The 16554-nt window shown below is 35.3% G+C and overlaps 2 protein-coding genes across 2 annotated transcripts; one reads left to right on the top strand and one right to left on the bottom strand.

The window, feature by feature from the left end:
- Nucleotides 1–4366: 4366 nt before the first annotated feature.
- LOC124454145 (secreted RxLR effector protein 161-like) lies at nucleotides 4367–4927 on the top strand. The gene has a single exon (XM_047004953.1). It carries the CDS (start codon nucleotides 4367–4369, stop codon nucleotides 4925–4927), a length of 561 nt encoding a protein of 186 aa, XP_046860909.1.
- An 881-nt stretch (nucleotides 4928–5808) lies between these two features.
- On the bottom strand, nucleotides 5809–6915 carry LOC124454435. The gene is made up of 2 exons (XM_047005250.1): nucleotides 6598–6915; nucleotides 5809–6403 (listed from the first exon to the last, which is right to left on the bottom strand). Exons 1-2 carry the CDS (start codon nucleotides 6882–6884, stop codon nucleotides 6094–6096), a joined length of 597 nt encoding a protein of 198 aa, XP_046861206.1. The 5' UTR covers nucleotides 6885–6915; the 3' UTR covers nucleotides 5809–6093.
- Between the last annotated feature and the right edge of the window lie 9639 nt (nucleotides 6916–16554).

Genomic DNA, 16554 nt, shown 5'->3' with positions numbered 1-16554 from the left:
CCAGTAAGCATGACACATGAGCCAATTTTAACATTCATGTAATTATATAATTAAAGACATGTTGGTTACATTCTGTTTGTATTTGTTAATACAATGCTACTAGTGACTGCTATATAGCACACCTTGCATATACTTACAGAAGATAATAGTCTAGTGAAATGCTTAAAGTGCTTATCTCACAATTTTTTTTCGAATTTTCTGATTGAGGTAAAAAATCATTGCAAAAGTTATTTTACAATTTTCTGATTGATGGCTTCGTTTATGAGATAAATGCGTTTCTTTTCTCAAAATCGGCAATAATGGAGAAAATTGCTGCGCGTTCAATTTGCTTGATGAGAGCCTGAATCGAGAAGTATGTGACGTAACATAAGGACAGGAAGTTTTCTTAAGTGTGATTTTTGCTACAATTTCTACTTTATCTACTACGGCTCTGCATCAAAATGCCTGATAGATGTGCAGTTTTCGGCTGTTCAAACCGAGCAAATTCTGCGGAAGGAATTTCTCTTCACCGTATACCGTTTTGATGAGCGTCCTGAAGCGAAGCGAAGACGTAAAATCTGGGTGAATTTTGTTGCAAGAAAACGCGCTCGATGGACTCCGACTAAGTATTCAGCTGTTTATTATGGTGATGGCAAAGTAATTTGGGCAAAGTTCAAATCTTTCCTGAGTCACATAGTAGACAAGCACACCAATTTGAATGATCCACTATTTTCAAGTTGTTTTCATGGCCCTGATATTCAACCAAGGGAATATTTGTTAGAAGGTTTGTGAAGGCATTATTTAAAGATAACTTCCCTAACAGTTTATCATCATTCTTTGTTGTAATGTTTAAGGTTCAGTTGCTCATGAAAAGCTTTGTGCGAAATTGTTAAACCCACAGCTGATGAAGTCAATTCACCTGGCTTCACCAGTTGCTTAAACAAGTTGTTTGGAAGGATTCCATTCTGTCCTGACTCATTTTGCTCCAAAAATGATTCATTAGTCCTATGTTGGAATGTATTGCTGGTGGACGAAAATTTCCTATATGACAATGTTTATTGTTTTGCAACTTCCAGAAGTCTTTATTGTTTTAGACACATTTTGGCATCCATCCACTTCAACAACAACTTAAGGCGTGATGTAAAGATGAAGGGCAATTCCACGAATATGTCAACTTCAGGGTTGAAAAATTTTTTCCAGATATGTTGAAAATAATGATGTTACAACTTCATATAATAATTGTGCCATTTGGTGCAAGACATTTTTTACTGCTGGCTGCATGTCGCATGACTGGCGGCCATTTTGAAAGTTAGTGGTCAGCCATGTGGTCAGTACCCCCAGATTAAAAAGGAGATTTAAAGACTTGTACTGCTGAAGGAAACTGCCAAAAAGTAAGTTTAAGTGCATTCTTAGTAAGAGCAAATCTTTGTTTTTTATTTTTTGGGAAAAAAATTGTACTTTGGTTCGATCACAAACTTTTGTTAGCCTATTTCATGCTACTCAGAGCTTTGTTACGTCAGTTACCAAGAAAGTGATAAAAGATGTGCTGTTTCTTTAGAAAAGCTCAAAGAAAAATGATACCCCCTGTGTTCTTAGCATATGGGGAGATGGGAAAGGCAACATGCAAAGAACTTTATTTGAGCTTCATATTTAACAGTTTTATGGTAACTGATGTAACAGTTATGGCATGTGACCTACAGTAACTGACGTAACATATCCAGGTAAATGATGGCACAGTCTGAAGTTTTTGATGTATTTTTATGTAGAAACCTGGATGCTCTGAATTGATACTGTATTGATAGTTTCAATATATTAATGTGGTTTGAATAAAAAAAATAATGAAATCTTTTTCATTGTTTTGCCTGACCAAACTCATAATTTTTTTAACCTGTTTCTTGTTTGATTTCAGTTTCACCGATGTTGGATCTTTAATGATGAATTATGTGAATGTATCTTAAAGCTCAACCAAACTTTAGATAAATGCCTTATGTTAACAATTTTTCAATTCTTTTTTCAGAATGCCGAAGTCCGCAGCAGAGAAAATGAGAGACTACCGGGCTCGTATGAGTGATGCTAAACGTCAGCAGATGAGGGAAACAAATAAAGAGCAACAAAGAACATGCAGAGCTCAATGGACTGAGAAAAGAAGAATTCAAGAAAATGAAAGGAGCAAGGAAAGAGTAAAAAAATCAAGACAAGCCAAGGCCTCCACCTTGAACAGCGGCAACCAGGACAGAGCCCTAGCAAATGAGTACACTGCTTTTGGTAGCAGGCAATCTCTACCAAAGGCAATAAAAAAGGCTGCCAGTTCTCTTCCAAGGAGCCCAAGGAAGAAAGCAGCAGTAGTCAAGAAACTGTCAGACACCTTTGTTAAACAAATTGAGAAGGGCAAACAACGCACACTTTCAGAAGTTGATAAGATCGTGAAAGAGTTTTTTCAAAGTGACACTGTTGCAAGGCAGCTTCCTGGGAGAAAGGACTTTGTAACTGTGAAGAAAGATGGACAAAAAGTTCGTGTGCAGAAGATCTTACTGTCAACTGTCATGGAGACGTACCAGAAGTTCAAGGCTGAATATCCAGAAGTGAAAGTAGGCAAATCAAGCCCACAATAGCTCACAATAAGTCCCAGAAACCACGCGAATTGGTATACACAGATATTCTTGGTCCATTTGAAGTGCCTAGCCTCAGTGGATTCAGATATGCAATTACCTTTGTGGACGAATACTCGTAGTATGCAGTCGTTAAATTCATGAGCAAGAAAGCACAAGCATTTGAAAAATTTAAAGAGTACGTAGCAGAATCAGGATTACCTCGAAAATTGAGATGCGATAATGGAGCAGAGTATACATCGAAGCAATTCAAAGCTTACTGCATAGAATCAAAAATAAAGCAGGAATTTACAGTACCCGAAACCCCGCAACAAAATGGAGTTGCCGAACGCTATAATCGAACTCTAGTTGAAATGGGACGATGTCTATTAATCCAAGCACAGTTACCAAAACGTTATTGGATAAGAGCCTTATCCACAGCATCTCATATCAGAAATCTCACCGTTACTGCCAACAGTGAACAAGGTAAAAGTCCTTTCGAGCTATTCACCCAAAAAACCCCAAGATTAAATCATCTACGCACTTTTGGCTGCACAGCATACGTCATGAAAAAGAAGATCAACCTAAAGAAATTGGATTCAAGATCTGTGAAAGCAAAATTTATTGGTTACGATGACAAAAACACGGCTTACATCCTGCAAGAATTCGAATCAATGAAAGTCATCAAAGCACGCAATGTTGTCTTCAGAGAAAGTGAAATTCAACCTTTTTCAGCAAAAGATACGATAAATCCAGAACAACCAAATCTTATGAGCCCCAACATGGATTTCGACGATGATCGTTCGAAAGATGAGAAAACAAAGGAACCGATTCAAGATGAAGTGGGGGAAAATAATGTACCGATACCCGCTGTTCAACATCAGCAAGAAGATGAAGAAAATCCAGAGGAAGAAATCTCGCTTCCTAGAGAAAGCAGAAATCGGCGGCCACCAGAAAGGTATGGATTATACTATACGTTCAACACGACTAACGAAGAAAGTGTACAAGAACCCAAGTCTTATCATGAAGCAATTAATACACCGCACGCTGAAAACTGGAGAAAAGCGATGAAAGCAGAATATGATTCACTAATGGACAATAACACATGGACAATAGTGAACGAACCAGAGAATGTACAAGTCTTACCAGGAAAATGGGTATATAAAGTAAAGTATGGAGCAGATGGTCAAATCGACAAATATAAAGCAAGATATGTAGCCAAGGGTTATGCTCAAGTCGAAGGCTTAGACATTTTCGATACTTACGCTCCAACATGTAAACCCGACTCTTTTCGAATCCTGCTCGCAATGACAGCACAAAAAGGTCTACATATTGGCCAGATGGATGTTAAATCAGCATACCTTCACTCCAACATAGAAGAAGAAATTTATCTAGAACAACCAGAAGGTTTTACCAAGAAAGCAAAAACAGGACGAAAGCAAGTTTGCAAGCTAAACAAATCAATCTATGGATTGAAACAAGCGGCAAAGAATTGGTATGAAGCATTGGCTAGTCTACTTATTAAAGAAAAATTCAAACGTAGCTGCAACGATTATTGTTTATTTGTGAGAAAAGAAGATGGAACATCCTCATACGTTTTAGTTTAGGTAGACGATATTATAGTGGCTGGTACGAGTGAAAAAGCAATTAATCATATTAAAGCAATGTTGAGCAAAAATTTCAAGATGGACGACCGTGGCACACTGAACTGGTTCTTAGGAATGCGAATTCTACGATCTCACGACAAGATTACCGTTGACCAAGAGAAATACATCGAATCTGTTCTTCAATAATTCAATATGAGTGATTGTAAAGCAGCAGCAACGCCTAGAGAAGTAAATCTGAAACTAATCAAAAGCAACGGCGATCAGAAGTTAGTCGATGCAAGGTTATACAGAAGTTTAGTTGGTTCATTACTATTTATTGGTAAACAAACCCGTCCAGATATCCTTCACATTGTTAATCAGCTATCAAGATTCCTAGATAAACCAGACATGTCACATTGGAAAGCAGCAAAGCATGTATTAAGATATCTTAAAGGAACTATCGATTTACAATTAACATTCTTGAAGAATTCCAATCTCGATATCGTTGGCGATTCAGACGCAGATTGGAGTGGTGATCTCAATGATCGCAAATCAACTACAGGATATTACTTCAAATTTGAAGGGAACGGAGGTGCAATCAGCTGGGAAGTGAAGAAACAGGCAACTGTAGCACTTTCGTCAACCGAAGCCGAATATCAAGCTATGGCGGCAGCTGTACAAGAAGCAATATACCTACGAGCACTAATGAAAGATTTAGGTTATCCAATGAAGAAACCAACCAACATTGGAGAAGATAACCAATCTTGTATATAGATGTGTCACAATCCCGCAATGTATAAACGATCAAAGCACATCGATACGAAACTACATTTCATTCGAGAAAGAGTACAAAGCAAGAAAATAAAGATCAGTTACGTTCCAACCGAAGAAATGACAGCAGACATTCTTACAAAGTCATTATCTCGAGTCAAAGTAGAAAAACATCGAGCAACACTTTTATGGATCTAGTTAACCACATAGCAGACTCATCATGAGCAAGCTGAGTCTGAGTGGGGGTGTTAACATGATACAAATAACATAAAGTATTTAATTTGTAAAGTTAATGTTATTTCAGTTCTTTAGTTATAGTCCAGTGGACACATGACAATCATACGATCTTACATACTTCCTGCACATATATATTTTGTTGTTGTAAAAATCAATTCCTTTTTTTTGAATAAAGTTCATAATCTAACAAGAATGATGGCACTTTCCAAATAAGTGTGGTGTATCCAAAGTTTAAAAATGGTGAAGGAACTGTGAGGGATGTCAGAGTTAAGCCCAAATTTGGTAAGTTGTTGCTAAATGTGTTGCTTTGCATCATGTCATAGTATTGAATATGACAATAATTTCTTTTTAGAGTATGTGGATAAATTATTTGAGAGTGTGATGCTGTCAATAAAAGACAAAGACGCATTATCAAATTCACAAAATCTTTTGAAAGAAATGTCCCCATCACCAATGAATGTCATGCTGTAAAAGCAACCCAGATCTGAGGTGCTACTAAAACAGGTCCGTCGAAAATGCATTGTGGTCAATGATGTCCCCCCTCAATTCCAGGTAATTAATAATGATTATATAACATGTTGTAGCTAAACATGGTTTGAAAATCATTTTTGTTAATAATAAAATGTTTTTGTTTCATGCCAGCAGCTACCAGTGTGCCATTCAGCTGTCAGTCAAAAGTGGCAGATTGCCCAAAAAATAGGAAAACTTAATTTTCACATCACTTGTTTATTTCATTTTCTTCGTACCCTCTAAATTCCAACTTTTTATCATTAAATTTTGATCTTATTGCATAGTATGCACATGCTGGTAATGGTCTTCTTTCTTCTCTTAAGCATCCATAAATCATAGATGTGAATTCTCGGTATGCAACACAATATATACAATATTCGGTATGCAAAACCTGAATATAAAGCCAAATCGTTACTAATGTGTCATAACACTAAAATATACTTAAATACTGGGAAATAACATAATATGCTATCATTCATGTTTTCAGATCCTGTTTCTCTGTATCGTCTTTGTTCACTGGTTTTGTATTTCCTAGCAGCCATTTTTAGCGACCACTTTTCCAAACAAACTGGTCTGAAACCTGGGTATAGAGTGACACAACATGGAATAGTTGACAGATCTGCCAGAACCGACTGGTGTGTTAAGCTTTCAGCGACAAACTTAAGTTCTTGGCAGCACCAGGCCTCTAGAGGATTCTGAAGAAGTGTAACTTGACAAAAACCACACTTGCACCTGATCAATAAAGAAAATCACATTAAAAAATTGTAATCGAGCATCTTTTAACATTTTTTTCCCAAAAGTAAATAAAAAAAGCGATGGTAATCTTGAATAGAAAATTGCACGTCTATGTCTATATTTCATAACTTGAAACCTGAATTGAAATACATTTCATAAGTTGAATTGAAATTAGAAATTCTATTACTCACCAAGAACTCAACTCAACTGTGTGATCAAGTCTTTTTTGTAGCATTTCAAGTTTCTTTTTATGTTCATTTGACTTTTCCACGTAGTCTTCATACCATGCTTGTTCGGCCATTGGTTCATCAGCGTATAGATAGGACTCGGACTCGCCGTGATTTTCATCTATTATATTATATTCCTGGTCATTAATGTTCCTTGTTTCATCTTCGATGATATAACCGGGAATATAATCATACTCCGAATCACATTGCGAACTATGAGAGCTTTCCGAATCCGAATTCAACTCCGCCATCTAATCGTTGATAACAAGCCCTTGACTTGTTCCTTAAGTTTAGTCACAGAGACTTGATCCAGGCCCTATGCCAATTATCAACTTTTACTGTCAAATTTCATATTTGATTAATAATAATTCGAAAACAATGCAGCGCATGAAAAAATTGTAATATAAGTTTTAGATTACTTTTGAAGAAGCAATACGAAAATTCGAGAAAAAAAATTGAGAGATAAGCACTTTAATAAACATTGCCCACAAAATACATTTTGTATTGCTCTAAAACGCTGAAAATGGTATTTTCAAGGCTCTGAAATTCAAAATTTTTCAGGGGAGAATGCCTCAGACCGTGCTAGGTGCGGAGCGCCTCCGACGTTTTATGACTGATGTTTGAAAAATCCTAGATCCACCCCTGTATGAAACTATTCCACAGCTAAAGCTCGGTTTCTATACAATCATTGAATCGTCAATCGTCGAAAAAATAGGTAGTTTTGTCGCAGCGATTAAATGGAAACATGGTTGGGCGATCAGGAATGTTGATCGTCGAGTCGATGATCGAGTCGAATCAAGTTCTATCTCGACGATCGAATTTTGCCAGCGGCAATGGCGACGATTGTTATTTTCAATGGAAACTGGGAGTCGGGCGATTCGACGATTCAACGCGCAATAAAAATTTATACTAAAATAATCTTTTGAACAAAAAAATCTTTTCTATTGAGTGAAAAGTTAGTTTCACGCAGATATGTCTGTTTCACTCGTTTGCAGTAATGTTGTAGCTGGCAATCTTACCCCATGGCGACAAACCAAATGATAAAACCCTCCAGCGCAGCCACTTGTCCGATTGTACCCATGACATTGACATAAGCCAACCAAAATCGATGAGTACAATGCACTTACGTGGAAAATCAATATTGAAGTTATATTTACCACTTTGATTTACCAGAAGTATTAACTTGGCATTCCTTTGCAATTTGAACAATATCTTCTAATTGTAATTAGGATAGTGATGCCATATTAAGTTTTCCGGTTTTATTAGTAGATGGAGCATACTTGAATCACCTATATTTAATGTAAGACTTATTAATATACTTGACAAATCAAGTTTTTTGAATAGTTTTGTCCAGTGGCTACTAAGTGTAAAAAATACTGAATTTATCGCACCTTCATGGAGAGTGTTCTCTTTCAGGTATAAATTATTTTTCTTGCTTCCAGTGTTGTATATCGATAGTAAGATCAGTAAGACCATTGGTATATATGCTTCGCGCTTTGACTATGACAATATTCTTGCCTGAACACCTTTATTAAAGTATTACCGTCCTGCAATCACAACCTGTTCCTTTTTGTGTGTGTCTTTTGGTTCATCAGCACGAATTGTGAAATCAATTCCCTTTTCCAGGTCCGTATCAAAGTCTCGCATTCAGCCATTAGTGGACCATGTAATGGCTACTTTTCTTTATGCTCCACAGGAACATGAATCATCGCCATGGTTGTACACAGTGGACCTCTGTGATAAGTTAACCATTTTCCACCGACGCAAATCGATAAATTTTCACAAAATTTCAATAGATTTCCAGTAACTACGCCCATACCATGAATATAGCCAGCCGAATTTATCAGCAAATTTGACGCTCAGACGTCCTTAAAAAACGTAGACTTTTCTACGACTGACATCCTGCGGTCTAGCCAGCGATCTAGCGGTCTAGCCAGCATAAATATCAACGTAAATAATTCACTAACAAAATGCATGCATGGAACGATTGCAGACCTTCTCGGAATTCTTCGGTTACATTTTCGCGAACGAGTCTTTTAATTTCATTCGAGGAAAGAAGGGGGAGAAAAGGGGCTACATCTCGATACTTGCTCTTTAGCAAGGTGTATTTATTTTTGTGTTTTGTATAATATATGTCCATATATGGAGGAAGTACGGTAGGTACAGATGATCACGCGCCAGATGATCACGCGCGCCAAGAGAACGTCATCAACTATGTCTGCTTTTTACGGTAGTAAAGATATAAGCTGCATTCCTTGAACGTGACGTCATACAAAAAATTTCGAGTGGCTTCTTAATTCCCGGAAACAGTCGTTTAATGCCAAGAAAAGATACTTTACACGTGACGATGATACAACTTGTGGCGCCGTCAAATTATTATGTGATAAAAGTTATAAGTAAGTAGACGTTATTCGCAACTTACGCGTTCATTGTCTAATGCAGTTTTTAACTTATCTTCTTGCTTCAAATCAAGAAATAATTTCGTTGGTTCTTGGATAAATTTTTAGGCATACATTTATTGAAGAAAAAAGTGCTTGGAATGGCTCGCCGTTCAACCAAACGATTACGATTACGAAAGTGGTACAAAAAAAATGGAATTGAAAACAGCTATTGAAGAAAATTTTCTTCTTCAATTTGCCTCAACGTCGTAAAAGATGCAAGAAAGTGTAGGCATATGTAAGGAGCACATCTTTTGTCGTTATTGTATTGAAGAACACCTACAAGTAAATGCACAAAGATTTCCTCCGCATCAAAGATTTCCTCCGCATCAAAGATTTCCTCCTTGCTACAGCGCGTGTGGTGAAAAAAAACATGATGTAAAATTGTAAAAATCAACTGTCAATATGCCAGTCGTGGTAACAGGTTGTCCTGAATTTACAAATGTTGAAGATCCTCATAAGCATGTTGAGCACTGTGACTTTGATACCCGTCAGTCCAGTGTTGTGTTCTAATGAACGTTGTGGTAAGGAGATAAACAAACAAGACAAATTTAATCACTCAAAGATATCCGCCAAAAATCCTTTTGTGATTGGCGAAAAGTCTTCATGAAAGGGGGCTTTGCATAGCATTGCAACAATGGAAAACGAAAGTTTTCTTTCCTTATCATTAATTTATGATAAGAATGGAAAATCATTAAGACATTGAATCTAAAACAGTTACCTTTGACATGGAAGAGATTTCCCGAAAAGCTTCTAAAACATTGATCACTTGTACCGTGGGGTGGATCACAAATTATTGATCACTTGAACCACATCATGGATCACAAAATATCAATCACTTGTACCATATCATGGATTTCAAAATAGAAATCCTTTGTACCATATCATGGATAACAAATTATTGATCACTTGTACCATATCATGAATCACAAAATATTGATCACTTGTACCATATCATGGATAACAAATTATTGATCACTTGTACCATATCATGGATCACAAAATATTGTTCACTTGAACCATATCATGGATCACAAAATATTGATCACTTGTACCATATCATGGATCACAAAATATTGTTCACTTGTATCATATCATGGATAACAAAATATTGTTCACTTGTACCATATCATGGATAACAAAAATTGTTCACTTGTACCATATCATGGATAACAAATTATTGTTCACTTGTACCATATCATGGATAACAAAATTGTTCACTTGTACCATATCATGGATAACAAATCATTGTTCACTTGTACCATATCATGGATAACAAAATTGTTCACTTGTACCATATCATGGATAACAAATTATTGATCACTTGTACCATATCATGGATAACAAAATATTGTTCACTTGTACCATATCATGGATAACAAAATTGTTCACTTGTACCATATCATGGATAACAAAAATTGATCACTTGTACCATATCATGGATTACAAAATATTGTTCACTTGTACGATATCATGAATAACAAATTATTGATCACTTGTACGATATCATGAATAACAAATTATTGTTCACTTGTACCATATCATGGATAACAAATCATTGTTCACTTGTACCATATCATGGATAACAAAAATTGATCACTTGTACCATATCATGGATAACAAAAATTGATCACTTGTACCATATCATGGATTACAAAATATTGTTCACTTGTACCATATCATGAATAACAAATTATTGATCACTTGTACCATATCATGGATAACAAATCATTGTTCACTTGTACAATATCATGGATTACAAATTATTGATCACTTGTACCATATCATGGATCACAAAGTATTGATCACTTGTACCATATCATGGATTACAAATTATTGATCACTTGTACCATATCATGGAAAAATATGATTACTGCTACCATATCTCATGTTTTTCATGGTTATGTAATATGAAATGGTTGTGTTGTGCATTTAAAGATAGCTGACAAATAAAGTTAATTGTTTTTAAGAATGCGAAAAAGATTTCAAAATTTTGTCAGGAGTCTGGTGGTTTTATTGAAGCAATGTCTCAATACCATATCTATGGAGAGACAAAGTTTTTCTTCTTGAATGCTGCAATGACAATACAAGAATATTTAACGGTATTATCCTGTTTTACAATAAGAAAGGTGATATCACAGCAAGCAAGGTCAATTTAAATATATAAAATATATATTTAATAATAAATATATAATATATAATAAAAAATAAGAGAGTGGAAGACAGACATGGCATATTTCACAAAAATTTTTTTGACAATTCATAAAATGAACTCTACATTGTTGTTGAAAGGGTATTTCTGCATGGGATCTACAAGACTTTGGATGCACTTGTTCTGTGTTAGAGCTGTATTGTTTCTGAAAATATTTATTATAAATAGAAACTAATTTACGCAGAAGTTTTTAACCAACGTTTTGAGACCTTCAAAAATCAATAAAAATAAAAATGCAGTCATAAACACTTTGATGTGTGAAACAAAAAAATGCAAGTTGTGTTTAGCAATGAGATATTGACACACTTTTAGTTTATTTCTCTGGTCAGGATAGCATGAGTAAAATAATGACAGCAAAGTTGAGAGAATTCTTGCCTCAAATGCTGTAAAACAAGGGGAATATGTATTATGTAACTATGTAAGTAGCATAACTGTTTAACATCTTATTATTAAAACCGACACAGCTGTCCATAATTGATTTAAGCTTGCTAAATATAAACCATGTTCTGCAAAACTAACACTGAATGGTTTGAATTTGAACCTAAAGAGATTGACAATCATATGTTTCTAGGGTTGTGCAGTAATCACATAATACATAAATATAAACAAGAAATCTTCTCAGCATTGAAAGAAATATTTACTGTACATTCACTGATAAATAAAATACATATAAACATGAAACATTTAATATACCTAGAATCTCAATGCAGATTCCCATACGAATTTTCAAAATGCTCTGTTGCTCTTCAATGAGTAGTTTTCACAAACATATGCTCTCAGCATTTCTTGCTCTCAGCAATATGAAACACTGATCTTCTGCCTCAAAGTGAATCTCACTGGATAGAATGGTAGATTCACACAGATTGAAAAGTTGGCGAACGAACTTTCATGTTCAGCTTTAAGTTCATGTTTATGGCGTGGCATTGCTGATAAAGGGCCGCGAGTGAAATTACGGGGCCCGGGGCAAGATAACAATGAAATATCAAGATATTTTCGAAGTAAACGTGAATTAAATCGATTGTTTCATTCTTTGAATATCTATCATGTATGTAACATTTCAACTGTGTCCTATTGTTGTTATTTTAATTTTAAGATTTTCAATCTTTCAAGCATAAACTCACCTCGAGTTCTACAATTTCTGACGTCGTCAGCAGGTGCCCATATAAGATATTCTTTTGTGTCCGTGTTTTTAAATAGTTCCCTCGCGTAAAACAGTTCACTGCTTTGAATAAATACAACTGATGTTTTTATAACGTATTTAGCTTACTTGCATCGTCAGACATTGTTACATCCATAGAGATTACAAACAATGCACATCATTAAAAATATGATGTTTGAATCTTGTAAATTAATTATAACCTATTTACATCAATAGCGGATGTAACAGTCCACTCATTATAAATTCGAATATCTTTTTGAAGATATTATTGATTGTGTGTTGGCAAATTGTAATATCGTACCAATCAATGAGCTGCTCTTTAACGCTAGATTCGCTACTTATATACATGGAGTTGTATTGGAGGGTTCATTTGTGCTGCAATTTGCTTTGAGATATTGAGTGATGAAGTCGTAAGGAGTGGAGTCAATATAGCTACTTCATTGCTGCCAAGCGTGAGCGAGGCAGCACACTATTCTTGCCCCCAATTTCACTTGACTACCACACTTGACTACGATTTCGCTTGACTACGATTTCACTTGACCACCATTTCACTTGACTACCATTTCAATTGACTACCATTTCACTTGACCCCATTTCACTTGATTTCATTTCCTTTCATTTCACTACTACCATTTCCACTACCATTTCACTTCCATTTCACTTAATTTCCACTTTCCATTTCACACCCATTTCACTTTACCACCATTCCATTTCACTACCATTTCACTTGACCCCATTTCATTTGACCCCATTTCACTTGACTACCATTTCACTTGACTACCATTTAGCTTGACCCCCATTTCACTTGAATACCATTTCACTTGACTACCATTTCACTTGACTACCATTTTACTTGACCCCATTTCATTTGACCCCCATTTCACTTGACTACCATTTCACTTGACTACCATTTCACTTGACCCCATTTCACTTGACTAGGATTTCACTTGACTACCATTTCACTTGACTACCATTTCACTTGACTACCATTTCACTTGACTACCATTTCACTTGACTACCATTTCACTTGACCCCCATTTCACTTGACTACGATTTCACTTGACTACGATTTCAATCAAACATCTCGATTTTTGGCAGTCGAGTGAGATGTTTTCCAGGTAAGACGTCACATTTTAGAAGATTTTTAAAAAGAGGCAGGGAATATGAGAAGATTTATGTTGCGCACTCGTGTTATTATTGCATAGAACTTAAACTGTTGTTTCTGCCAAAGCTTTTTATAGTTCGGTCACAAGCTGAATATAGTTTTAAAACCAAAAGCTTGAACGTTGAGACTAGGATTAATTTAGTTAATGTGAAAAGCTTCTTTGATTATAAGTGAGAATGTAGCACCTGCAGTGTCGATGACTTTAAATTAAGAGGTGAATAGTAAGTTTTGCGTGAAGGTGATTTTAAAAGGTGTCGATAGATATGTCAGTTTTTGTCAGTTGTGGTGTGTTCGCTGATTTTGGTGGACCAGAAACAGTGACAAAGACTGTGCGAAAGGATCGGAAAACAATGCGAGAAAGTATAATTTGGTAATGAATAGCATTATTTTAAAAAATAGTATTCATTAGCTATCATTAATTATAGATCATGTCGATAGTGAGGTTAAATAGTCGAGGATTGTATGATGGAAAAAATTGGAAAGGGGGTTGAAAATTGAAGGCGATTCCTGCATGTCGAAAATGCGTTACATTACCTCTCGAAAGGTGAAAGAATGTTTATTTTCAGCATAACATCCCAAAATAAATTTTAACAAAGATTTATTTACAATCCTTTTAATGTCGTGTGGTGAGAAAGACGCTTTTGTTCCAGTCTACGAGAGCACGTTTCCGGTGTATTGCTTATATGTATTCAAAACAAAGAAGAGAAAAAAGTGCTTGGCAAGTAGAACAGAGGAAATGAGTTTTCAAATTATATTATATTGTGTTTGACGTTGCAAGAAACGAGTTTGCACGTCAGTATGTACTTCAGGTACTTATGAGTCAAACAGGTACTCTTATGCTTGACGAGGACTTACGTTTGGAAGAAAATCCTACACAAGCACGCTATCATTCAAATTAAAACTAAGGCTGCGTTTACACTATACCGGTTCGCTCATCACGATATCTTCATTTTCTTTAAAGGGTTAACTATTCGGACTAGAGGCTTATTAAGTTGATAGATTTAGTCTATTTGACTGTGCTTCTGACGTTGAACAAATTCACTGCCTTTTAGTACAAAGGAAATCTAACCTGATACGATAGTAACCGGTATAGTGTAAATGGGGCCTAAGATATACTTGGTGCATATTAAGAACAAGCTAAGCAATATTTTAAATATGTTAGGTTAGCTACACATTTCAATAAACAACTTGTTTGCAATCAGTGTATGCTTTATTACATCACAAGGTATTACATCTCAACAATGTAATTTCGAATGTTGCAAAGGTGGAATCGAGGCTTGTTTTTTAATAGAAAATCTGACGATTGTACAATTTGACTTGCAATGAAATTATTCTTATGATGAATTAATTTGCAAAGAAAAAGGCAGAAAATTGGTTGAAATTCTTAATTCTCTTAATGCAGACATGCATTAATCACAAACTTGAGTATTTGGAGCTTCTGAAGTAGTTAGGTGAAGATTAAGTGCTCAGTAGCACCTAATGCTTTGTTTAAGCTATTTTTACACCATTGCGTATTAGCAATCATAAGACGACGTGTGTATAATGTATTGATGTACGATAATATAAATATATTTGTATATTATATATATATATTTATAAGTTTAAAGATTTGTAGTCTAGGCGTATTTAATGGATAAAAATGAAAGTTTCTCCGGATTGTATAAAATGATTTTTTTATTGAGCTTTCAGCTCGGTGCTTTGAGCCTTCATCATAAACAAAACTATAAACAAAATACAAAACAAACACAAACCGACAAAAGCAACAAGAAACCGGACGAAACAGTTAAAATGGTCACATTACATATAAACGGAACACCAGAAAGGACTGCCAGACTTCTTCGACCATTTACTTTTAACGTCGCGACACAAACCTACACAAAAACTCAAATCATGTTTCACCAAACATAAAGACAAAACAACAATCCATGATACAACTGACGCGATCTACATGATACCATGTAAAGACTGCTCAAAGCAATACGTAGGACAAACATCTAAGAAAATCGAAACAACAAGACTCACAGAACACGAAAACGCCATAAAATGACGAGATCCGAACTCACTACCGGCAGAACATACCCACGGAAACAACCACACATTTGACTGTTCAGAAACTAAAGTACTCGGACGCGCACAGACAAAACACGCTCGCGAATTTAAAGAAGCTTGGTACAGTAAAGACAACGACACAATAAACAGACATATTGACATACCTATCATATACTCTCAACTAAAGAAAAAGGACAAAAAAACTGCAAAGTACAAACAACACCAAAACTACAACAATACACTCTAATAATATTAACACCAATCATGTTCACAATACACGAAAACGTATGACAACGCATTCCACACCATCCAATCACATTAATCCACCCGCTAATACAATTAGATGTCCTAGCGTCTACAAATGAGAAACAACTGCATATAATTTCCTATATCTTTCTGATGAAGGCTCGAAGCACCGAGTTGAAAGCTCAATAAAATCATTTTATACAATCCAGAGAAACTTTCATTTTTATACATATATATTTATATATAAGTTTGAAAATTTGTAATCCAGGCATTGAATACATAAAAGATAAAAGTTTCTACGGATTTTGAATGATTTTTATTGAGCTTTCGACTCGTTGCTTCGAGGAATGTAAATAAATATCCTTCATCAGAATGAGGATATTTATTTACATGTGCTTTTAGCTTGGAGACGTTTAGAGCGTCTAATAAAAATCGTTGCTCAATAAAAATCATACAAAATCCGGAGAAACTTTTATCTTTTATGTATATTTATATATATGTATTGATGTTGAAAAAAATCACGAAAACTACAGATTCATCCCGACAAACCTGTTTCGTGATTGCTCACTCTTCAGGGGATTTAATATATATAATTTCAATAAAGGGATGATATATTTATATATATAATTTTAATAAGGGGATGTTTAAAGGG

Source organism: Xenia sp. Carnegie-2017, unplaced genomic scaffold (genome assembly GCF_021976095.1).
Source record: "Xenia sp. Carnegie-2017 unplaced genomic scaffold, XeniaSp_v1 HiC_scaffold_3, whole genome shotgun sequence".
In the NCBI taxonomy this organism is placed as follows: domain Eukaryota; kingdom Metazoa; phylum Cnidaria; class Anthozoa; order Malacalcyonacea; family Xeniidae; genus Xenia; species Xenia sp. Carnegie-2017.
The sequence above is the reverse complement of the archived record's forward strand: the minus strand, read 5'-3'. Positions and strand labels throughout refer to the sequence as shown.